This window comes from Emydura macquarii, unplaced genomic scaffold (genome assembly GCF_026122565.2).
Source record: "Emydura macquarii macquarii isolate MOO-44397 ecotype Brisbane River unplaced genomic scaffold, CSIRO-AGI_Emac_v2 contig_3287, whole genome shotgun sequence".
NCBI classification, from domain to species: Eukaryota; Metazoa; Chordata; order Testudines; family Chelidae; genus Emydura; species Emydura macquarii.
The window spans coordinates 5219274-5244068 of record NW_027133424.1 but is presented as its reverse complement, the minus strand read 5'-3'; the positions used below and the strand labels follow the sequence as shown (position 1 = coordinate 5244068).

The window sequence follows — 24795 nt, the reverse complement described above, 5'->3', positions numbered from 1 at the left end:
GTAGCACCAGGTAGAAAAGCCAACTCAGCCGTACTCAAATACTGTGCGCTTGTACTGCTCAACGTCCTCATGTTTCTTCTTTATCCTTATTTCAGTCGTAGACAGCTTCTCACGCTTAGCAGTGACCAGTCTCTTTAAGGACATTTCATCTGTCTTGGCATTCTTCAACTCTATATGGCCACTCTCAATCTGGTCCTCTAGATTTCTGACCTACGATATTTTGGAAGAAATACTGAAAAGCAATTCTATAAAATCAGAGAAATGCAATGTCCCTCTATTGGACATTTGCTAAAATAGAACTTTGTTCATTCTCATTCTGATAGTCTGAAAACCCAGTTAATTCTGCCTAGAAATCCAACAGTTAACACACTTTGTAAATATTTAACAGGTCTGGCTTGGTGGGTAACATCACTTAATCAGACTTACAGTAATTACTGCAATATCCTACAGTTAATTACCCAGGATAAATGTTCAAAACTTTACTATGTTTTGCCTAAAGAAGTGAACAATAAGGTAGCTTTTTATTTTTACTTACTAAAATACTCTATCATTCTCCCAAACTGTTTGCCTTAACTAGCAAGGTGCTATATAACAAACAAATTTTGTCCAATGAAAAACTGGTTGGTAATACTGAAAGTTAAGGTGCTTATTAAAATGATCATTTTGGTTACAATGCTATTTCCTCCTTTTGGCTTCTGCTCTTCCAGTAAGTAGAACAGTTTAAAATTCAAACTTCCCTCCTCCGAACAAATAAAGTTGTATAAAAAGAATACCATTCATGCTATTTTGGCTTATGTTTCTATGGCAATAGGTGCTTCCACTACTAAAGATGGCAACAAGTTTACAGGAGTTTGTCCTTATGACCTTAAATCAAAAGTTTCTCTCCCACTCACTGATGTGCTAAGGGAAGTTGTTGTACTCCATCCCAACAGTGGCTGCAGTTTGGTGGTGCTGCTTATAAATAGTTTTGAAGTGGCTTAGGATCCTTTGGGATAAAGAGAACTATTGACATGGAAGATTATGATTAAGAAAATAGATATGGGACTGGCTATTATATCTAGGTGCTGGAAGGCAACTCGCTTTGCTTTCAAGTCGATTCAACTTTAGCAGATATCACTTGTACATTTACCTAATGGTTTTTCAGATTCATATCCTAAACAAAAAATTAGACAGAGCAACAGGAGCAACACTTGCATGAAATTAAAACCTGGTACTTAATGGAGAGCAATTTATTTCATACATGCAGTTAGAGGGACACACACAAGTACATAATACAAACCTCTGATGAGATATTGGCCATTCTCTCCACATTTGCTCCTTGGCTTTGCATTTTCTTTTGGTATAATTGCACCTCCAATTGACATGATGGCAGAATCTCAACTAGGTCTCGATAACCTTCATACTTCTCAATAACCTCTTGCTTTAAAAAAAAAAAAAAAAAGCTATTTACTTAAAGAAATGAGTGAAATGTGGTTTCTATTATATTCTGCAGTAATGCACATTTGCTCTTGTGACTACTCCTTCAATGTTTGATATAAACTGGAATTAAAGAAATCAAGTAACTTCAAAATTGTTGCTAAAAGGAAATAAATTTTGAGTTTGCCAACAAGATTATGCATCAGGGAAAAAAAATACATTGTTTTGGGAAGGCAGAGATGACACCTAGTTGCTGTACTCAACCAAACCTTGAGCAATAAGTAAGTAAATTTATCTATTCTATGTACTACAATGCCTGTTGGGGGACAGAATAAAAAAGTTATACAATGGAAAACTCTATATTAGTAGAAGTGTAATTATGTTCACATGGTCTCAACTAGCAGTACACAGGGAGGTTTGATTAGAGTCAGATGGTAATAACTTCACACCTACAAAACAAAAGCAATATAAATAGGGAGAGAAATCTGAAGAGCAGCAAGTTGTGAGCTTCACTGACACAGAGATGAATCAGTCTGCTCATGAGAGGTAGAGACAAACATCAATCTCATGGCTGTAAGATTTGTACTGAAATATATACTTGTTTGAACTTTCTCTGTCCATTATTTTTTACAGGTAACCCAAAAGATAAATATATACTGTAACTGAAGAAGTTAGAGGAACATTTTCCTGTATTTTTCTTCTGTTTAGTTTGTGCATTTCACAGATACACACACATATAGACACTCAGAGATTCCAATGTTTTCCCTGAATGGCCATTTAGTTTTCTCTTGTTTGTCATGAGTCTTCACACATCAGGAGAAGTGAAAAATTTAAGAATTCAAAGCAGCGATTAGAAAACCACAAATTGGAATGGGGACTAAGGGACATGTTTAGTTCCTGAAGCTACTATTGCCTTTTTTTTTTTTGTGCAGCTGACTTAAGGTACACAAACAACTTGAAATCTTAATTATCTGCTTCCTTTTGATTTACTTTCTCTATTTTAACTGGAGTGAACCTATTTCAAATGACTTTGGAATTAGATTGTTATTTTGGGATAAAGTGTTCCCAGAGAGAAGAACGCAAGCCTCCAGATTCAGAATGACTGAGTGAGAATAGAGGTAACCTTGGAGCACCTGGTCAAGAGGCCAGGGCATGGGAAGAGATGTCAAAACACTGCCACGCAGGCTCCAGGGACCCAAAGTTTCTAAGCTTAGTATTACAGATGAAAAAATCATCAATAGCACTAAAGCAATTGTGATCCCATGCTTAAAGAGAAGAATGAGGGGGGATTTGATAGCGGCCTTTAACTACCTGAAAGGGGGTTCCAGGGAGGATGGGGCTAGGCTGTTCTCGGTGGTGGCAGATGACAGAACAAGGAGCAACAGTCTCAAGTTGCAGGGGGGGAGGTCTAGGTTGGACATTAGGAAAAAGTTTTTCACTAGGAGGGTGGTGAAGCACTGGAATGGGTTACCTAGAGAGGTGGTGGAATCTCCATCTTTAGAGGTTTTTAAGCTGAGGCTTGACAAAGCCCTCGCTGGGATGATATAACTGAGGTTAGTCCTGCTTTGAGCAGGGGGTTGGACTAGATGACCTCCTGAGGTCCCTTCCAACTCTAATATTCTATGATTACTACACCTCTCCAAATATCAGCTGTCTTTGTTTTCATTCATTATAAACTAAATTCTTAAATTCCCTGCTAGTCATCTATTGCTGATTTTTTTAAATGATGGGCAAGCAGCTCTCAATATTATGCCAGTAGACAGACTCATATCATTATTCATGTCCTCCCCATCACAGAGGAAATTTAATAGACTAATAAGTACAAGGCAAGCATAATACAGCGATCAAGACTCACCTTGGTTTTCTTGAGTCTCTGGACAGTCTCCTTCATATTTTCTTTGTAATTCTTCAGTTCCTCTGGAGACTCTACAATTTTTGATTTCAATTGCTCTTGTTCTTCTTTCAAAGTAGCCATTGTCACTTTTAGCTGATTCTAATTAGAAAGACCATTAAAAATATATGGTTGATCTCTATCAGTTTTAATAATACTGTAAATGATTATTTGTCTTCTGATGGTTTAAGTAGAAGAGGAAAGAAGTTCAATGAGGCGGGGCTCTGCAGTGAGCATCTTGTGCAGGACAACATTCTACTGCTGTTTAGCAAGTTGTTCTACATCATAAAATTATTTAGTATTTTTCTTTTAAAAGCCTAGAGTCTATTAAATTCTATTAAGAATGTTACAGTTGCCAAGCAAAGCACTCAGATCAGGAAATGCCAACATTAAGGCTGCCTTAATTCTGCTCCTTGGTGCATGTGCTTTATATAGTACCATTTGAGTTACATGACTGCATGTTATTTTCGCTGCACACATGCTTGCTGCAAACATTCTTGCCAATAAAGATTCACTATCCAAATGTTAATGAATAAGAGGTCAAATACCAGCAGAGCTAAACAGCCAGCTGTTTGACAAGAATATGCATAATTTTTTTCCTCCATTTGCCCAATTCTAGTCCTGAACAACATTCTCCCTCTCTGTAAAATAGGTAATATCTAAGGAGGTACAGCTATTGCCAAGAGTTACGAGGATGCCTTGTTTCCCCTACTCATTCTAGAGTGTTTTCATAGTCTCTGAAGACTTAAAGGTGATGTAACTATTCCATGAAGAATAAACTCTAAAAGAATATCATAGTTCTATAGTTAAGCATTCAAATCAGGAATTTCCAAAGGTAGCATATATAGCCTTAACTCTATCCTTTTATTTGCATGAAACACAATGGTCTTTAGCTATGTGATCATTTGTTATTTCTTTAATACCAGTGCAATATTTAGCTTTTCTACAACTTTAAATACTAGTAGTATTTCCATCTCGCATACTTATGTAAAGTGTTATAATGGTCCAGTATCTTTTCTGATTTAAGATCTGATGTATTGAGCATCTACATATTTTTCTTTCCAAAGGAGGAAGATGGAGGCGAGGAGCAATGGGAACAATATATCCCATGCACCTTACAGGATCAGTAGGAAGGCGCTCAGCTCTTGTTGGACAGCCATCCTTCATTTGATGTGCAACATATAAAATGGGCATCATACCAAACAACTCTACATATACATAAAGTCAAATTTTCAAAGGCTCATAATTTGGTCAAGTGAAAACCCAATTTTCAAATGTTTAAAGGGATTTTTCTACAAGGACTTCTGCACTAAATTTCAACTTTACATGTCCAGCTCCTTCAGCATTATTACAGCAGTTCACAGAGTTGTAAGATTTTTTTAATCGTCTTCCTCCCCGCCACTTTATACTCAAATGGCTGAAATCTTTTAACTGGAGCTGTCAATTAATCGCAGTTACCTCAAGCCATTAATTTATTTTGAGTTAACTCACTTAAAATTGTGATTAATCACAGTTTTAATCGCAGAGTTAAATAATAGAATACAAATTTAAAATTATAAATACTTTTTAATTTTTTCCTACATTTTCAAATATATTGATTTCACTTACAACCCAGGATACAAAGTATATAGTGCTCACTTTATATTATTTTTATTACAAATATTTGCACTGTAAAGATAAAAGAAATAGCATTTTTCAATTAATCTCACACAAGTACTGTAGTGCAATCTCTTTATCGTGAAAGTGCAACTTACAAATGCAACAAAAATCTATGTAACTGCACTCAAAAACAAAACAATGTAAATCTTTAGCGCCTACAAGTGCACTCAGTCCTACTTCTTGTAATGGCAGTATAAAGATGCTATATTGGTATTATCACCCTTATTCCAGTATAACTACATCCCACATTTGGGTCTGTACAGGGATAATTATTTCAGTACATAAGTCTCATCCTTAACTGAAATAGCTATATTGGTACAAAAATTATGTTTAGACCAGGAGTTAGCAACCTTAGTTACAAGTGCTTGAGTCCCAGGCATATCAAAACCAAACATTCTTACCATGCAAGTTTCCATGAAATACAAACATAGAAGTGGTTTCTAAAATGCAATCGAATTTCATCATCTGAACCAGTCACACTACACCTAGCTAGCAGAAGTTAAAGCAGAAAAATCTGATGCTACAGAAAAAACAAGTTCTATCACTTACTCCAGGCTACTGTTCAAATCCCAGTTAAATTGAGTTATACTTACCCGACTTCGGGTTCTCTCTGCAACTTCTGCTTTCTTTTGGGAAGTCACTTCTTGCAACACCGTCTAATGAAGAGAACAATTGTTTGACAGTTAAGAGGGGAGAATTATTAGGATAGCTTCTGGTTTTAAGTTGAACTTTTACTTCAGAGAAGAACCTATTGAAAAAAGCAGTTACCAGCTATCTGCACAGCTAGCCCTTCTCAGTGTCTCAGCACTTGCACATCCACAGCTGTCAGACCTCTTAGATGTTCACTCACTCTTATATGGGGACCTGGGTTACAGCCCCCTGGGTACCAATCATGACTATTTCAGCAAGTCCAGCTGGGATTTGGACCTTGCTATTGATGTGTCTGGGAGAAATTACTAGTGATTTATGCACAGAGACACCACAGCCTTCCTCAAACAGTATTGCTGAACATTAACAGGAGTACATCTTTCAGAAATATGGGTTACAAACAACACAAAGGGAGACTTAACTGCATGGATCTTGACTTTTAACTGCTCCTGCCCTACATGCTTAGGCCCTGCTTAAAGAGAACATGCCTGCCTGCAGCTCCTATCTGTGTGGGCATGCTGAGCACTTTTCCCCTCCCTTTCTATTAGGGGCATCTTTTAACCAGTCAGGGTCTTTTGATCTTTAGCATGTCCTGGTGATAGCCCCATTATACTCTTAGCTGTTTTGAAGGTCTGGACCAATTGTTGTCTTATCTTTTATGGTGTATCTGTGACCCTTCAGTGCCTAGAGTAGCCACCTGAAAATGCCAAGGTCAGGGCAGGCTGCAAAAGGAGAGCAGATTCTCGTAGCACTGGTGGATGGCACTGAAGCCAGACTTCCCAACCAGCCATAAACTGAGCTTCTGATTCCCCAAACCGGTTATCAAGAAGCTAGTATACAAATACACACAGTCCCCTTTATTGCATTCCTGTATCTGGCCCCCAATCAGCCACTAGGTCCAGTAAAGAGACCAGTTATTTAAACTCTATGCTCTTTACCAAAAAGTTCCTCCTGACCCCAAAGGGTCAGCCACAGTACCAGATCAATACAAGTTTGGACCTTACCCAAAATACCACGCTGCAAGCCAATCCTTTAGTAACTAAAACTAAAGGTTTATTATAAAAAGAAAGGAACAATAAGAGAAATGTTAAAGGATTAAAGCAATCAGATACATACAAATGATTTGAAAGTCCATGTACATCAGGTTTCTAGAAGAATTGTGGAGTTTGCAGACTTGTATAATCCCTCTGGTGTACATCCAGTACCTGGATGGGTTCTCAGTCCTTTTTTTCACAGCTTCAGTTGCAAATGACTTGATCCAGAGGTAGATAGGTGGCTGAAGCTGAACAGGAGTGAAGACAAAATGGATTCCGTACCCCTGCCTTTTTATGTCCTCTGGTCCTTGCCATGCTGCTTGCGGAATTTCACAGGAACCAAAATGGAGTCCAGAGTCACATGAGCAAGTCCTGGTGACTCATCAAGTATCACTCTGGCATCTCCTCCTGGGCCCCTTGCACCTGTGAATGTCTCAGTGGGCCATTAGGCAGGCTATTGTTCTGCAGCCATTCTGTCTGGGGTGCAACCCAGACAGCACAATTTGAAATACAGATATCTACTTAATAAACTCCCTAAAGAAACACAGGAACAAATCTACACAGATACACACACCCCCAGCCCCGACCAGGGTTATTCTATCTGCTACCCAAGATCCACAAACCTGGGAATCCTGGACGCCCTATCATCTCAGGCATTGGCACTCTCACCACAGGTCTATCAGGCTACATGGATTCTCTCCTCAGGCCCTATGCCACCAGCACTCCTAGCTATCTTTGTGATACCACTGACTTCCTGAGAAAACTACAACCCACCAGTGATCTCCCAGAAAACACCATCCTAGCCCCTATGGATGTAGAAGCTCTCTACACTAACATTCCACATAAAGATGGACTTCAAGCCATCAAAAACACTCTCCCAGATGATCATATGTCACACCTCACAGCTGAACTTTGTGACTTTGTCCTGACCCACAACTACTTCAGATTTGGAACCAATCTATAACTCCAAGTCATTGGCACAGCTATGGGCACCCGCATGGCCCCACAGTATGCCAACATTTTTATGGCTGACCTCGAACAACGCTTCCTCAAAACTCGTCCCTTAACACTTCTTCTTTACCTACGCTACATTGATGACATTTTCATCATCTGGACTCACGAGAAAGAGTCCCTTGAAGATTTCCACCGGGATTTTAATAATTTCTATCCCACTATCAACCTCAGCCTGGACCAATCCACACAAGAAATCCACTTCCTGGACACTACAATAAAAATAAAAGATGGGCACATTAATACCACCCTGTACCGAAAACCAACTGACCGCAATGCATATCTTCATGCCTCCAGCTTCCACCCTGGACACATTACACGATCCATTGTCTACAGCCAAGCCTTAAGATACAACCGGATTTGCTCTGATCCCTTAGACAGAGACAAACACCTACAGGATGTCTATGAAACATTCCTAAAAATACAATAACCACCTGGAGAAGTAAAGAAACCAATTGACAGAGCCAGACGGGTACCCAGAAGTCACCTACTACAGGACAGACCCAACAAAGAAAACAACAGAACCCCACTGGCCATCACCTACAGTCCCCAGCTAAAATCTCTCCAACACATCATTAAAGATCTACAACCTATCCTAGCAGATGATCCACCTCTCGCTCAGGCAGTGGGCGGCAGACCCATCCTGGCTTACAGACAGCCCCCAACCTGAAGCAAATACTCACCAGCAACCATACACCCTACAAAAAATCCTACCCAGGAACCTATCCCTGCAACAAACCCTGTTGTCAGCTCTGCCCACACATCGTCTCTAATGACATCATCACTGGTCCTAACCACATCAATCACACCATAAGGGGCTCATTCACCTGCATATCCACAAATGTTATATATGCCATCATGTGCCAGCAATGCCCCTCTGCCATGTACATTGGCCAAACTGGACTATCACCATGCACAAGGATAAATGGACACAAATCAGACATAAAAAATAACAACATCCATAAACCAGTGGGAGAACACTAATTCCCCAGGGCATTCTGTCTCTGACCTGAAAGTTGCTCTACTTCTCCAAAAAAAACTCCAAAAACAGACTTCAAAGAGAAACTGCTGAGTTAGAAATGATCTGCAAACTTGACACATTCAAACTGGGTTTAAACAGAGACTTGGAATGGCTATCTCACTACTGAAAGTAAATTACTTTGCTCACCAATTCTCACTCCTACTCAATGGTCGTCATTAGGTCTGAAGTACCAGACTCCACCTCCCCATTGTTCTCAATGCACTTGGATATCTCTATAAGGTGCCTCTGTGTTACCTATTTTCTGTATTACTGCATCTGAAGAAGAGAGCTGAAGTCTCTCGAAAGCATATGTCTACAAATATTAAATTTGTTAGTCTTTGTTAGTCTCGTTGTTTTTGCTGTATACAGACTAACACGGCTACCCCTCTGGAAGATATCTCAAACATATCCATAACTTCCATTACACATATAGCACAGGAACATAAACATTATCATCTTACTTAGCACATTATAGCCTTTCTAACAGCACCTGACATGGCATATCGTACATGAATTACTACGATTTTGACATACTGATGTCAAACAATATAATAAAGGGCCCCCTCCCCTGCCCCCATCCAGCCAGCGTGACACCCCTCACGCAAGACTGGTGTAAAAGGGAGTAATCAGAGCTCCTGAATACACCTCAAGGCCCCTCCTTATCCAGCCAGCGTGACACCCCCCCCACAAAATTGGTGCAGAAAGGGGTGTCCCTAGACACTACTGAATGCATCACAGGACTTTTCCCTTTCAGTTTTGGATCTTCACAGCTTTTAACAAGTTTGAAGATTTTACAAAAGATTTTTCACATGGTTCATTTTTACAATTCTTGGCATTATCAACAAACTAATTATGAGACTTAACATTGGCATAAATATTAACAGCAAAATCATGTTTAGTTAAAACAGGCTTTTTCTTTGTAAGGTTCACTATGGAGGTAACAATGTTATTCAATTTTTTACAACCAACCATTTGCAAGGGTTTAGTTAGCTCAAAAGTGGGTTCTTGGTGCATAATCTATGTTCCTCTTATGTGATCTTGCAAGCTCTCTCTAAACTGTGACACATACTCCACCACTGGTGGTTCTGTCACCTCTATATTACCCTCCCAGGAATCACAAATCAGATCCAGGGGTCCCCTGATCTGCCTCCCATAAAGCAGCTCAAAAGGAGCAAACCCTGTAGACTCTTGGGGTGCACTCCTGTACGCATACAGCAAATAAGGCAACAAGACATCCCAGTCATTCTGGCGTCTGTCCACATATATCTTTAGCATAGCCTTCAATGTCCATTAAACCTCTTTACCACACCATTGGTCTCTGGATGATAAGGGGCAGCTTTTAGATGACTTACTCCACACATCTCCCATAGCTGCTTAAATACAACTAACATAAAATTGGCACCATGGTCTGACAAGATTTCCTTGGGGAAACCCACTCTGCTAAAAATAGTAAACAGAGCTGTGGCCGCTGTCTCAGTCTCAACATTAGATAAAGCTACAGCTTCAGGGTACCTGGTGGTGAAACCCACCAACTCTAGAATATACTTCTTCCCATTTCTGGAAGGTTTAGAGAGTGGCCCCACAAGATCCACAGACACTCTGGCACACGCCTCCCCAATAAGAGGCAAAGACTGTAGGGGTACATTCTTAGGACCCTTCAAACTCTTGCGCTTCTGACACAAATCACAGCTTCTGCAATAATTCCTCACTGTGTCAAACAGGTAAGGCCAATAAAAGTTTTGCTTCAGCCTGTTACAAGTTTTTTCTATGCCCAGATGTCCTGCAAAGGGACCATCATGAGCCAACTTTAACAACTCACTTCCATATCCCTCAGATACTACAAATTGCTTGCAGTTTTTATCATGAGGCTGCTTTTTCCCTGTAGGGGATTTTTTGTATAGCAAGCCCTCATGCATGAAAAATCTGCCTGCTCCTTCTTCTGCTGGGGCAAGACTTTGGGCCTCCACTCTGGCCCCTTCCAAAGAAACATCCTCTTGTTGAGCCCTAACAAACTCCTTCTGAATTTTACTCAAATTCAGAGCCGTCCCAGACACATCCAACCCACTTTCAGCTGGCAACACCCAAGAGGAGTCCTCCATGCTAACAGCTATGGGTAGATCTTTCTCCCCCGTCAGGCAGGCAACCTGCACTACCACCACACACACTAGCTAGTTCACTAGTTTCCAAATTTTTAACTGTTATCCATTTCAAGTCTGGACTTGGTTTAAAGAGATATCAACCATTCTTACTAGCATCTGATAAACAGGGTTCTGACGTTCTTTCATTGCCAATCTCTGCCTCCACATAGCATCAGATGTACCTGATTCCATTAAGAGACTACAAGATATATTCAAACCATTCGGAGGTGAGAGTTTGCCTGCCACCCTCTGCATTCCCCAGAGATCAACTTCACATCTGTCCTGCTATGTAGCTTCAGCTGTCCAATTTTCCCTCTGAAACTGAGACACTATCTGTTCACTTACAGAGCTAACAGTCTGGAGACATCCACATTCCATCATCATCATCTTGCCACTATAATGATCAAGCACAGCCACTTGGTTACAGGGCTGTTTAAACTTCCTAATAATTTCCACTCCATCTGGAACATTTTCCAAAGTATCCAAACCGTACCTTTCTAAAACAAAGTCAGTGAATCCATCCACATTTGAAAAACTTCGGACTTTAGAAACTGAACCAAGTCTCTCAACATATAAACTGTTGCTTGCTACAGGCAGTGATTCATCCTGAGCTAACTTAATCAATTCGCTTTCACACCTTTCAGTCACAGAAAACTACTTGCAAAAGTTACCAGGAGGTTTTATTCCTTCAGGAGCAGTTTTAGGCAACAATCCATTTTCCACAGAAACGTCCTTTCCTTCTTCAGCTAGGGGTTGCTCTAAAGCAGGGGTGGGGAACCTTTTTTATGTCAAGGGCCTGATGGTGGCCCTGGTGGCGGGGGAGAATTCGGCGGCGGTGCGGTTTCACGGTGGCGGCAGGGTTCCGTGGGGGGCAGTGCCCGCCGCTGAAGTCCCCCCGCCACCGAAAAGGGGCAAACGGCGGCAGGGTTTCGGCGGTGGGCACTGCCCCCCACGGAACCCCGCCGCCGCCGTGAAACCGCACCGCAGCTGAATTCTCCCCCGCCGCCAGGTCCAGACCAAATGATTTCGCGGGCCGGACCAAATCATTTTGCGGGCCGCATACGGCCCGAGGGCCGGACGTTCCCCACCCCTGCTCTAAAGGAACATTTTCCTGAGCCCTAACAGACTCTTTCTGGGTTTCAGTTAAGACCAGAACCAACTCTGAGACAACCAGCATATCTTCAATTAGCATAAGCTGAGAGGTACACTCTGTCTGCTCTTTAGACAGAAGTTTGGAGATTATCTGCTGAGGGAGAGTTTAACTGCTATTCTTCACATTCACAAAGTTAGAAATTTCCTCCCTTTTGGCCCAGCCCACATGGCTGTTCCCGGACAAATTTTTGGATATTGGGGTGGCTTCTTTAACAGGCAAAGTGCCACTCCCAACACAAGCATTTGGAGACAGTTTCTCCCTCCGCAGATAAACTGCTTTTCTGAACTGACAAGCTTCTATTTTCCACAATCCCAAGGCTACAGACACTCTCTTCCTTGTCACAGCATATCTGGCTGGACACAGACAACTGCTTATAGTCATGCACCCCTCCTTCACAAATTTCCCCATTGATTACCAATAGCACAGGAGAATTACATTTATACATTTTCTTGGATTGGGTGACATTAACCTGGTTACATATATTTACCATATCAGTATCAAACATATCAAAGTTGCCATAAACTGTAAAGATTCTCTCCCAATCGCTGTCAAGAGAAGCTGGACTTCCAGGTGAGGTCAGACCTTTTTTCTTTTCCAGGATCTGGAGTTGGATTCTGGCTTTTTCCATCCACTTTTGATGAGCCCTCTCCTCAGCTTTTTCCTCAGAAGCCTTCAGCTCCATCTGTCTTTAATGAGCCTTTTCTTCAGCTTGCTCGGCTATCTCAACTGCCTTTTCCTCAGCAGCCTTCAGCTCTATCTGACAAGCCTTTCTATTTCAGCTGCCTTTTGCTTTTCCCACAAACGAAGTTCTGCCATTTCTCTCTCATGCTGAAGATGCCAGCTATCTTCAAAGGCTTGCTGCCGATCTTCCACGGCTGCTACCTCTGCGGGAGTGTCAGCTGGAGACCCTGTTTTCAGGTCATTGTCTTTGAGCAGATCTCTCATTCTCTGCTCTGAGATACCCCCTTAGGGGTTATTTTTCTCTCCTTACATGACTTTTTAAGCTCTTTTGCGTTCATAGCATCATATGATCTCTGCTCACTAATCTTAACTAACTTTAATCTTTAGCACTCTCAATATCAAATTTCCAGATTTGGAATAGCATGAGGTTCTGATCCAAAACCCAAATGTTCTGGTTCTGTGGATCCTGCCAAGACTACATCACTGTGACCCTTCAGTGCCTAGCGTAGCCACATGAAAATGCCAAGGTCAGGGCAGGCTGCAAAAGGAGAGCAGATTCTCGTAGCACTCGTGGGTGGCACTGAAGCCAGACTTCCCAACCAGCCATAAACTGAGCTTCTGATTCCCCAAACCAGTTATCAAGAAGCCAGTATACAAATACACACAGTCCCCTTTATTGCATTCCTGTCTCTGGCCCCCAATCAGCCACTAGGTCCAGTAAAGAGACCAGTTTTTTAAACTCTATGCTCTTTACCAAAAAGGTTCCTCCTGACCCCAAAGGGTCAGCCACAGTACCAGATCAATACAAGTTTGGACCTTACCCAAAATACCACACTGCAAGCCAATCCTTTAGTAACTAAAACTAAAGGTTTATTATAAAAAGAAAGGAACAATAAGAGAAATGTTAAAGGATTAAAGCAATCAAATACATACAAATGATTTGAAAGTCCATGTACATCAGGTTTCTAGAAGAATTGTGGAGTTTGCAGACTTGTATAATCCCTCTGGTGTACATCCAGTATCTGGATGGGTCTCAGTCCTTTTTTTCACAGCTTCAGTTGCAAATGACTTGATCCAGAGGTAGATAGGTGGCTGAAGCTGAACAGGAGTGAAGACAAAATGGATTCCGTACCCCTGCCTTTTTATGTCCTCTGGTCCTTGCCATGCTGCTTGCGGAATTTCACAGGAACCAAAATGGAGTCCAGAGTCACATGAGCAAGTCCTGGTGACTCATCAAGTATCACCCTGGCATCTCCCCCTGGGCCCCTTGCACCTGTGAATGTCTCAATGGGCCATTAGGCAGGCTATTGTTCTGCAGCCATCCTGTCTGGGGTGCAACCCAGACAGCACAATTTGAAATACAGATATCTCAAACATATCCATAACTTCCATTACACACAACACAGGAACATAAACATTGTCATCTTACTTAGCACATTATAGCCTTTCTAACAGTACCTGACATGGCATATCTTACACGAATTACTACGATTTTGACATACTGATGTCAAACAATATAATAAAGGTCCCCCCACCCTCCCCAAATCCAGCCAGCGTGACAGTATCTACATGCAATTCAAGGATAAACACACCTATGCTAGTGTGGCTAAAAAAAGCAGTGCAGATGCAGCAGCACAGGCTTGAGTTATACAAGTAGTTAACCAGGATCGCTGTGTGCTTGTACAGCCCTTGCTGCCACATCTACATTGCTATTTTTAGCCATGCTAGCACAGGTAAAACTAGTATGGGTACATCTACTTGAGCTGCCATCACACTTCAGACTCCAGTGTAGACATGTCCTTAAGTCCCTATTTCCTGCCTAGACCAACCCCCAGTTCTGGTTTGACCTTTTGAGTTCAAGTAGGGAGCAACACAAATATTCATTTTAATGTAGATCACTCAGTTCCTCACCAAGTAATGTGTTTCTATAATGAAAATCAGACTATTTCACACACTGCTTCTGATCCCTATGGACCCAGTTGTTAGCTTCATTCCTTCATAGGTACCGGCACAAGTTAATGCTGGGGAGTACATAGAACTCAGATCAGGGTAGATGTAAATACCTTATATATTTTGCTTTTGCTTCTAGTTTTAATCAGAAATCTCCCCTCAAATTTTCAAGACAAATCCAAAGAAATATTAAATGCCCATAATCAGACGTCATAGCAGTTGTACATTGTAACAGAACATCAGAAAGACAAGTATGGCATACCGTTTTTCGACGATAGTCCTGATTTAGTACTTGCTGCAGTTCCTGAATGTCATCAGACAGCTGCTTGAACTCTGCTTGTTGCTCTACTGGAATCGTGCTAAAAACAAAGATAGGAGGTTTGATTTTTTCAGCATACACCAGGTGTCTGTGAACTCAGAGCTATGTAGTAGACAGGGTCTTACAATCAGCTACAGACAGTTATCTGGGTGGCCAGTTGAAGATTTAATCTTGTGTAATTTTCTTTTTAATTTTGTGTTGGTGGGTTATTGTTGATCAATTTCATAGCTAAAGTGTGATTTAAGGAGTAATTTAAGTAAAGAGGGATGGTGTCTGGAGCACAAGGAGTGAGAGCTGTAAGTTTAAGAGGCAATATGGAAGAAAGTATTCTGTCATTCTTGTTTTCGGACTATGACAAATCTATCTAAATATTTGAATTATAAGGTGTAATACTGTTTATTGTAGCAATAGCTTAAAGTGGTAGACTTAAAGCACAGGGCTAAAATCAGACAGGAGACTCTCCACTGTGCTGAAAGCAATTCTTGGGACTGGAAAACCCCTTTACTTTTCAAATTAGTTTTGTAAACTTGCCAATAAAAATGAGATGTGGCTATGGGTTTAAAAAAACAAACGAACAAACAAAAAGAGACAGTGGCTAAAGAAGGTGAAGAGATGCACTAATGAGAAAGGACCAGAAAACAAAAGTAAAGGAAGCAGCTATGCCCATCCAGGGAGTCTGAAGCAGTAATGTAAATATAACTACAACTCTAGAAATATTAGTCTGAGGCATGTTTAAAATAGGGTCTTCCATCTCTAATATACTTTTAATTAGAACAACCTGAATTTGGAACTGGTGACTGGTAGTGGAGCAAGTGACCGGGGGGACATCCCAGAGAGATTAAAAACTGATCTGCAGTCCATAATGGTGATAAAGTATAATGATAATAAACTTGAGTACTCTGACAAAAGGAAGGCCATAAGGGAGCCCCATCTCATGGGGTGGAAGCTAATTGACAGCTGAAGGAGAGGGAAAGTCCATGGAACAGGAGGAGTGCAGATTTGCTTACATACGCAAAGGGAGTGAGACAATGGTGCAAAAAGAGTGAGAAATAACACTGGACAAAGAAGGAAAGCTGAACAGTCAAAGACACAGAACAGAACAGAACACTGAAAACTTGATGCATAACAATTCAGCTTTTCTATGGTGCTTTGCAAATACTAGTGTAATTAACCCTAACATCTCCTGTGAGGTAGGTAAGTAGCATAATTCCCTTTAAGGTGAGCAGCTGATTACACTGCTACTTGGTCCTGCAGTGCTCGCTCCTCTGGTAGTGTTCACCAAGAGCAGCTAGCCATTGCAGCTGTAGAGCAGATGCTTTGATTTGGTTCCCCTTCCTCTGCAGTTTGAGGGAAAAAAACAGGCCCCGGTTCAGATAACACAAGCAATGCATACTAATGTATACAGTAAATATAAGTACAGAAGGTAAGTGGAGGCAGGACTGGGAACTTTACATACAACAATAAGAACTGCTATACTGTGTCAGACCATGGTCCATCTTGCCCTGTATTCTGTCTCTGACAGCAACAGAGTTTCAGGGAGAGTTTACGGAACAAGGCAATCATGGAGGAATTTACCAGTCTTTCACTGCTGGCTTCTGGCAATCAGAGGCTTAGGGTGGCCCCAAGCATGAGGTTGAATCCCTGACTACCTTGGCTAACATCCATTGATGGAGCTATGCTCCAAGAACTTATCCAGTTTTTTTTTTAATTGAGTTATACTTTTGGCAATCAGAACATCACCTGGCAATGAGTTCCACAGCTTAGCTGTGCACTGTGTGAAAAAGTACTTCCTCTTGTTGTGTTAAGCCTGCTACCTATTAATTTAATCAGGTGACCCTTGGTTTTTATGAAAGGGTGAACAACACTTCTCTATTCACTTTTTCCCCACCATTCAAGATTTTATAAGATTCTATTACAACCCATTTTAGTCATTTATTTTCTAAGCTGACCAGACCCAATATTTTTAGCTTCTCCTCATATGGAAGCTGTTCCATACCTGTGATTATCTTTGTTGCCATTCTCTAAATCTTTTCCAGTTCCACTACATCTTTTTCAAGATGGGGCAACCAGAACTGGACACAGTATTCAAGATGTGGGCAGACCATGAGTTTATATAGTGGCATTATGATACTTTGTCTTATTTTCTATCCGTTTCCTAACAGTTCCTAACACAGTGAGCCTTTTTGACCACTGCGGCATATACAGCAGACATTTTCACAGTAATGTCAAGATCTTTCTTGGATGATGACAGCTAATTTAGAACCCATTGTTGTGTGTATATATAATTGGGATTATTTTTTTCCAGTATACATTACTTTGCACTTAATGTTGAATTTCATCTGTCTTGCTGTTGCCCAGCCACCCAGTTTTGTGAGATGCCGCTAAATCCTCGCAATCTGCTTTGGACTTAACTCTCTTGAATAGTTTTGTATTGTCTGCAAACTTTGCCACTTCAACTTATTTATTAATAACTTGGAAAAGGCGGAACAGTGAGTAACAGGTCCGAGTACAGATCTTTGGGGGACTCTGCTGGTCACCTCTCTCCATTGTAAAAATGGACCATTTATACTTATCCTTTGTTTCCTATCTTTCAAACAGCTATTGATCCACGAGAGAACTCTTCACGACAAAAAAAAGAAACTATTGGTACTACACGGAGCTCTCCCCAGCAGTAAAGATTAACAAGCATGGCTGGACCACTTGTTTACTACATTTTGGTTTTTCATTTTTTATTAATAGATTTAAGACCCGAAAGGACCATTATGATCACCTAATCTGGCCTCCTGAAAACACAAGGGCCACAGAATTTTACCCAGTAATTCCCGTAGCAAGCCTGTAGCTTCTAGTTGAGCTAGAATATCTGTTTTAGAAAACATCCAATCTTTACTTAAAAACTTTAAGTGATTTAGAATCCACCACACATCCAACTCAGTTACTTGTCCCAAAGGTTAATTACCTCACTGTTAGAGATGTGCACCTTATTTCTAGTAATTTGTCTAGCTTCAGGTTCCAGCTATTGAGCTTGTCTAGCAGGCAAAGGGATAAAGACCCCTCTACTATCAGCCAACTTCTCCCCATCTAGATACCTTTAGATCATGATCAAGTCACCTCTTCACCTTCTCTTAGATAAGCTAAATAGACTGATCACATGTCTGTCACGGTAAAGCAGATTTTTTCCAATCATTCTTGTCGCTCTTTTCTGAATCTTTTCCAGTTTTTCCACATCCATTTTAAGATGTGGACATGAGAAATGGACATTAGCATAGTAATGGTCTCCTTAATGCAAAGGTTACACAGAGAACACCACTTCCTATTCAATATTCCTCTGCTTATATATCCAACAGTCACATTAGCCATCAGCCAAAGGGAGGTCATATTTAGCTGGTTATCCACCATGTCCTGAAAAAGATTCTAAAGTAGTTTAAACTATATCCACTGAGTATATGCTCTGGAAATAGCATTCTTTCACTCCAATAAAATGGCAGCATGTTTCTAAAGTCACTGGTCTCCCACAATCAATTTGATCAAGATGTTGAGAATATCAGATCTCTGAACTCTGAATATGACCGATAGGACCTGAAAGCAATCCCCACAATCTCTTAGAGAAACTACACAAAAAGCAACCACCAGCAAGCAGAGAAACATACCGGGGGGAAAGTTTTATGTTTGCCTGAATTGTAGTTAGAGGCTAGCTAATCAAACCTCCATAGGACTGGCACTAGGTACAAGGGAGTCCTCTTGTACATAACTATGTGCCCCTGACACATTTGCCTAACTGGAGAAGGCTGGTCAGTTCAGAAGACAGAACTTTCACAGAAGCTGGATCTCAACTGTGGAAATAAGGAGAACTAATCACCTGCCTCAACAATTTCAGAATTAAATGCAAACTCATCTTTTGGCTCTCCCCTGATTTTCTTTATACAGAAAAATAAGTGCATTTAAAAACTTAACCAAGCTATTTCTCCTATAGGCTGAAAGGAAGAAAGATGGTTACTTCTATCTTTAAACAGACGGAAGATTCTCAGACACTGATGAGGCCATATAATGCGTAGGTTGATTTAGAGAAGTCAGTCACCAGCTACATCACTTCTGTTTTAAGACAACAGCTTAAGCTATTCCCCATTAGATGTCATGTGTGCGTATGTTCTAATTGTGAAAGCCACAGAGGTCATCAATTACTAGACCCCATACTCACTCAAGTTTCTCTAGTTTCATCGCTGCCTCCTGATTTGCTGTCTGCAGTTGCTGTATTTTTTCCATAGCTGATTTCTGTAAATTAAGTTTAAGGTATTTTAGTGACTAGTTTACATTATATGAGAGAATAAACAGATTTATAATCAGCCTACAACATGTTCCTCACACAGCCAGGTTAGTCCTACAACCTATGTGCTTTTCATAATTTGTTTGTGATGCTGACATGCCCCATTTAGATAATTACTGGTAGCTCTTAGTATGTAGTTCTAGCTTCATAGTTTTCTGCCTAGTGATTGAGGGGAGTGCAAGAGTAGCAAAGTAAAAGTTTTCCCCAAGCCTTTGCTTCCTGTGCTTGAATATTTCACCAGATACTAGACAGAGGCCCCAGATGCTAGGCCTAAAAAGTGACTTGACAATTATCCTGTACTGAAGCCTTTATTTTATAGATTCCAATATGCATATTATTTTCCAGGAATATCCAAATACTAAATTTAATGTGCCACAGAAAAACAACAAGCACATTGTAACTCGGTATGAACCAGACCAGCTGTCTATCAAGGATGGAAATATTCAAATATAGATTTTAACAAACTGCAGTTGTGTAGCAACTGGTGTTCTTTAAGATACTGTCACAAAACAAAGTCCAGTGGGCACAGAAACTCCCATTCTGCCCAGAAAGAAACTTGACTTTTAAAGTTGCTGCTTTAGCAAGTGCCTGTCACTGATGTTTGTTACTTCTATCCTGTGCCTTTCAAGAGCCAAAGACCTTGTCGACAAGTTTTGAAATCCAGGATGTACATGAGAATCAGTAGAAAAGCTATACACAGTTCACATACTTTCATCTTAACTACCAAGGCCGTAGACATATTAGAAATAACCAAGTCTTAATAGAAAAGTAATCTCCTTTGATTGCTATATCATGGTTTTTTGGAAGCCACTATTAGGCCAAGGCTTTATTGAGAAGGTGGGTGTTGGTTTTTTATCTGAACGTGGTTAATTTTAGGCTCAATCTGATCTTCTCTGGCATTAAGTTACATACCCAAGCTCCTGCAGCTGAAAGCATCTTGCCCTAAATGCCAGAGTCTTCATCCTGGGTATCACCAGTGGCATTATCCCTGTAGAGTTCAGCTGTCAAAATATTGCTGATGAGGCAGTCTCCATAGCAGCTAGGCTCTAAGCAGCTGTGGCCATGTAGATTAGTATTAGGGCTTTGAATTCAGATTGGAAATGAAAGGGGAACCAAAGGAGTTCATGGCGCACTACTGTGATATGACCGAGTCAGGTTTTGTTGGCTAGGATGCAGAGAACTGTGTGCTTCAACAGCTGAATTTTCCATGTACTGGTCAGATTCAATGCCAGGTACAGCAGGTAGAGTAGTCTACCTGGAGGTAACCAAAGAGTACATCATCCGAACTAGAACCTCATCTAACAGGAAACTGTGTAATAACCTTCCATCTTCCACAGGCCAGGCCAGAGGCATATCTTGCTACTCTAAGTGACTAGATAGAATGAGGAGACCAGCATGATAAAGGCTTCACAATATCTGGTCTAAAACATTCATCAAGTGGGAAAGTAAGAGAATAGGCAAATTCCTAACTTCCCATTCCTATCATCAGCACTGCTGTCTTTCCTAGACTGACTGATTCAGCTTGTCCTTTATAGTTGTTTATTTCTTCTAGACACTGAGGCATGCTTAAATGGGCTGACGTTAGATAAAAATGCTAAATTGACGTTTCCTTAGAGTACCACACAAAAATATTTCTAAAACAATTTACCAGTGCCTCATGTTTGATCAGAACCTATAGCTCAATGGCACAATAAGACTTTCCTGTAGTCAGCTGGTGTCTTAAGGTGCTGCCTTTCCAACAGTTGGAAAAAATTAAGACTCCCATCCTACCCTGCAAAAACTTAAATGATTTCCCTAACAGATAGGCAGAAATCCCCTGGAAATTTTTCTCTTCAAGGTCTCAGTCTTTCAGAAAGACAGGAAGCTGTTATAGCCCCTTTGAAAAATTGTAATACATGACAAGCTAGTACAATTTCCCAAACAGTACCTAAGCCTCCAAACTTCCAGGTAAAAATTAACAACAGTTATACTTTCGATTGTCTTGTCTGAGCAGTTTCCTACAAATGATACAAAATCTTACATATGTCCACTGGAATTCCATGTAGACCTCACGGCGTGATTCTCGGAAGTGAATGAAGTTGAGAATGCCACTCAAGAAACGAGCTGTCCGCTTTGCTTCTAAAAGAGAGGAATAGCAAAAGAATGAGTATTTTGGTCTCTATATGCCCCATAATGGGAAAATTTGAGCACAGCATAACACAAACAGCTAAGTAGAGGCAAAGATTGAATGAAGAAAATTACCATGTTAAAGATAGCTCTGGATATTTTTAGGTTACAAATGTACTATACTCCAAGGAAAGTTATGAGGTTAGTTTACCCATATTAGCTTAGAAGAGAATTTCTTACAGAATGCCAATGCCAGTTTTGGGAGGGTATTTTAAGAGATATCTATCAGTGAAGCAAGTATGTTTCAGAGAGGAACAAGTCTTCCTCAGTCATGAAATGTGCTTAAATTGATATAATTAAGGTATGGCAATCTCTGAAAAAATTAAATGAAGACAGAATCTTACATAGCTATTGCCTCACCAGTAATTGGAAAAGATTTCATTTGATTGTACAAGCAACTGCACCATGCCATGAATTTATGATGGGCACAGATGCAGTGTCAAAGACACTGTACAATCTAACAAAATAAATACAAACTGGGCATACTGTCTCAGAAAAACAGCCATTCCCCTGAAAACATTGTGCAGTACATTTAATGTCAGTACAAAAAAACAGCTGGTTAAAAAAAAAAAGAATGGAGGCAAAAAATGGTCAGCACCCAAACAGAAAAACCTTGTACTAAACTCTGAAGAAGAGCTACAGAGAGACTTCAGCAGGCATTCACAGAAAGAATCCGCAACTGGATCGCTGAACTGAGAAGGCCCTTCTCCCAGCTCAATTCAATTGGAACTTTGGAACAGAGAACAAAGATACTTCTGGCCAACCTCAAATGTTTTGGCAGGAAAACAAGAAGATGCAAAAATCAACTTAAAGAAATTTCTTTAGCAAGTTCACAAAAAGACTTTCCTGAATAGCCTGTGACATACCAGAACTGCAACAGTGTTAGCAAGACAGTGGAAGAAAGTAGGAAATACTATAGAAATATTTTCCCCAGGAAATCCAGATGATGGAATTCCAGTCTTGACACCTACTCATAACTATTTCTATTGTTTACAGTAATTATAGCCACCGTATATTAGAAAACTACTGGAAAACAACAGATTATTATCTATTCTAACCTAAGGGGCAAGACAGAACTGTAATGTTTTGTAAGAGATCTGAGATTCACTAACTAATTAGAATTAACTGGATTGGTTAAGGCATGTAAGAACTGTTTACTGGACTGGTCTTCTCTGCAGGTTCTCATGAGGTTTAAGAGAAGGCAACTGCTGGCTCCACTACATCACAATTATCTACCCCAGTGTAGAAAGCAAAACCCAAGAGTCTTCAAAGATATTTCATAGAAATGGCCCAGGCATCACATGAGCATGTGGAGATATACATGGGTTAACAGATGTTTGCTTACTTGGATTTATGACATCAGCAATCTGAAAGTCATTAATGCGGCAAACTGGAAGAAAACGCTCCCTGTGGGAGGGAAGGAAAAAAAAAGATGCTGAAGCGTTACTAGTTCTGTGAAAAAAAAACCTACCTCAAATGGCCATTTACAGTATTTTTGCCCTACATAAAATCTAGAGAACATGGTTGTTCTCCCACAACGGTCAAACCTGATTGTATCCTGGCACACTACACAATGGTGATCAGATGTGGCAGAATAAACCCAGGAATAGCACTTTAATGAGTATTGCATTCAGAAACTAGTATTATAGATCATGAGTTGTTATAATGCCTCGGGTACGGTTTGTTTGTTTTTTAAAGTTACTTTTCACAAGACACTTACATTTCCAGCATTTTAGTGGGCAGTACCAACCAATGCTTTGTGAGGTACTAGTCATGTTCAGTAGATATTTGAAAAGAACTTCCATTCTTCTTTTAGGTTGTGAGATCTTTTCTTTAAATTATTCCAAGAATCAATGGATAAATTAATCAAAACCAGTAGGTTTCTCAGTAAATTCAACTTAAGTTTTCTGAAAATTCTGCTGTAGGCAAGTGTATTTAGTTAAGTTTGTTTTGTTGCAACATGCTGCATAGATACAGAATGTCTGGTTTTACACTCTTGCGTTGTTTACTAGTGCAGTAGAACATGAAAGGGACTTTTCAGTGCTTCCCCCCTGGACTGGCACATAAGAATTGCAATATTGGTCAAATCTGGAAAACTTCCTGTACTAGCCTACCAAATCTGAATGATGTCCTTCGAATTCTGTTCAACTAAGGGCTTGTCTACTTAGTTCATGGCAAGCTGAGGTATGAATCTACCCAACACTAGTCTGCCATGCACTAAGCATCTATGTAGACCCCACTGCTACGATCTAAAAGTTCCATAGAGTGCTTTGATCTACTCTGACTTGAACAGGAGCAGATTAAAGTGCACTAGGGAACTTTTAGTGAGTTTCAGCAGCATCCACATGGACACATAGACCTGGTCTACACTCGAGAGTTTTGTCAACAAAAGGGGACTTTTGTCGACAAAACAATCCTGGTGTACACATTGCAACCACTCTTGTTGGCAAAACTGCCCTGTTTTGTTGACAAAATAAAACCACCTTGACAAAAGGTGTAGGTTGATAGAGCTAGGGTAACAGCGTCTGTGTCGCCTTAGAGCGGTGGAGAGGCTCTGCTAGAGCAGTGAAATTGACAAGTGGAGGGGCTGGAGCCCAGCTCCCCAAGCCGCTGGGCTCCGGCTGCAGTCCGCGAGCCCAGGCAGCCCAGGCTCCCAGCCGTGGCAAGCTGTGGGCGGCTGCCGTCCTGGGATGCCGGCAAGCCACGGGCAGGCTCACAGCCAGTCGGCAGCCACCCGGGGCTTGCTGGCATCCTGAGTGACAGCGGGACTGCAGCCACGCACGCCTGGGCTCACAGCTGGGCAGCTGCAGCCCCGCTGGCAGCCTGGTTGGGAAGGCATGGGCGGCTGCCGCCTGGTTGGAACCCCTAGCATGGGCAAATGCAGCCCCACTGGCAACCCGGGCACCGGCAAGCTGCATGCGGCTGCAGCTAGCTGGCAACCCGGGCGCAGGCAGCTGCAGCCCTGCTGAAAGCCAGGGCTTGGGCAGCTGCCTCCCAGCTCCCGGCTGCGAGCTGGGACCGGGCAAGCCAGGGGGGACTGCAGTCGGCTCCCACCTGGGAGCTGGGAAGTTCCTGCACCCCAGCTGGGATCGGTAGTGGTGGGGGGGGCAGCCGGGAGCCTGTGGGCTTCCCCGACACTGCCCCTTAGGTCAGTGGAAGTGGTCCTAGTGAGGATGTACTCCACCAACCCAAGGATAGCAGTGTGGTTGAAAGTCGACATATCTTAGGCTGACAAAATTTCTGTAGCGTAGACATAGCCACAGTGAGCAGCAGATTAGAGCAGGGTAGATTTACACCCCAGCTTGCCAAAAACTAAGTGCTTGTGTAAAAAAGCCCTAAGCTGATCTCCAATATCGAGAAGGCTAATTTTAAATGTTTTTTTTGCTA

The 24795-nt window shown here is 41.2% G+C and overlaps 1 protein-coding gene across 3 annotated transcripts in view; it reads right to left on the bottom strand.

Annotated features, from left to right (window-relative positions):
- NUF2 (NUF2 component of NDC80 kinetochore complex) overlaps positions 1 to 24795 on the bottom strand; it is a 37417-nt gene that overhangs the window by 5033 nt on the left and 7589 nt on the right. For all 3 annotated transcript variants that reach the window (XM_067532405.1, XM_067532407.1, XM_067532406.1), the window contains 8 exons: positions 22754 to 22815; positions 21263 to 21360; positions 19117 to 19190; positions 14865 to 14961; positions 5560 to 5622; positions 3272 to 3409; positions 1280 to 1420; positions 35 to 210 (listed from right to left, as the gene is read on the bottom strand). In XM_067532405.1, the coding sequence (XP_067388506.1) occupies positions 35 to 210; positions 1280 to 1420; positions 3272 to 3409; positions 5560 to 5622; positions 14865 to 14961; positions 19117 to 19190; positions 21263 to 21360; positions 22754 to 22815 (849 nt within the window). The remainder of the gene's footprint in view (positions 1 to 34; positions 211 to 1279; positions 1421 to 3271; positions 3410 to 5559; positions 5623 to 14864; positions 14962 to 19116; positions 19191 to 21262; positions 21361 to 22753; positions 22816 to 24795) is intronic.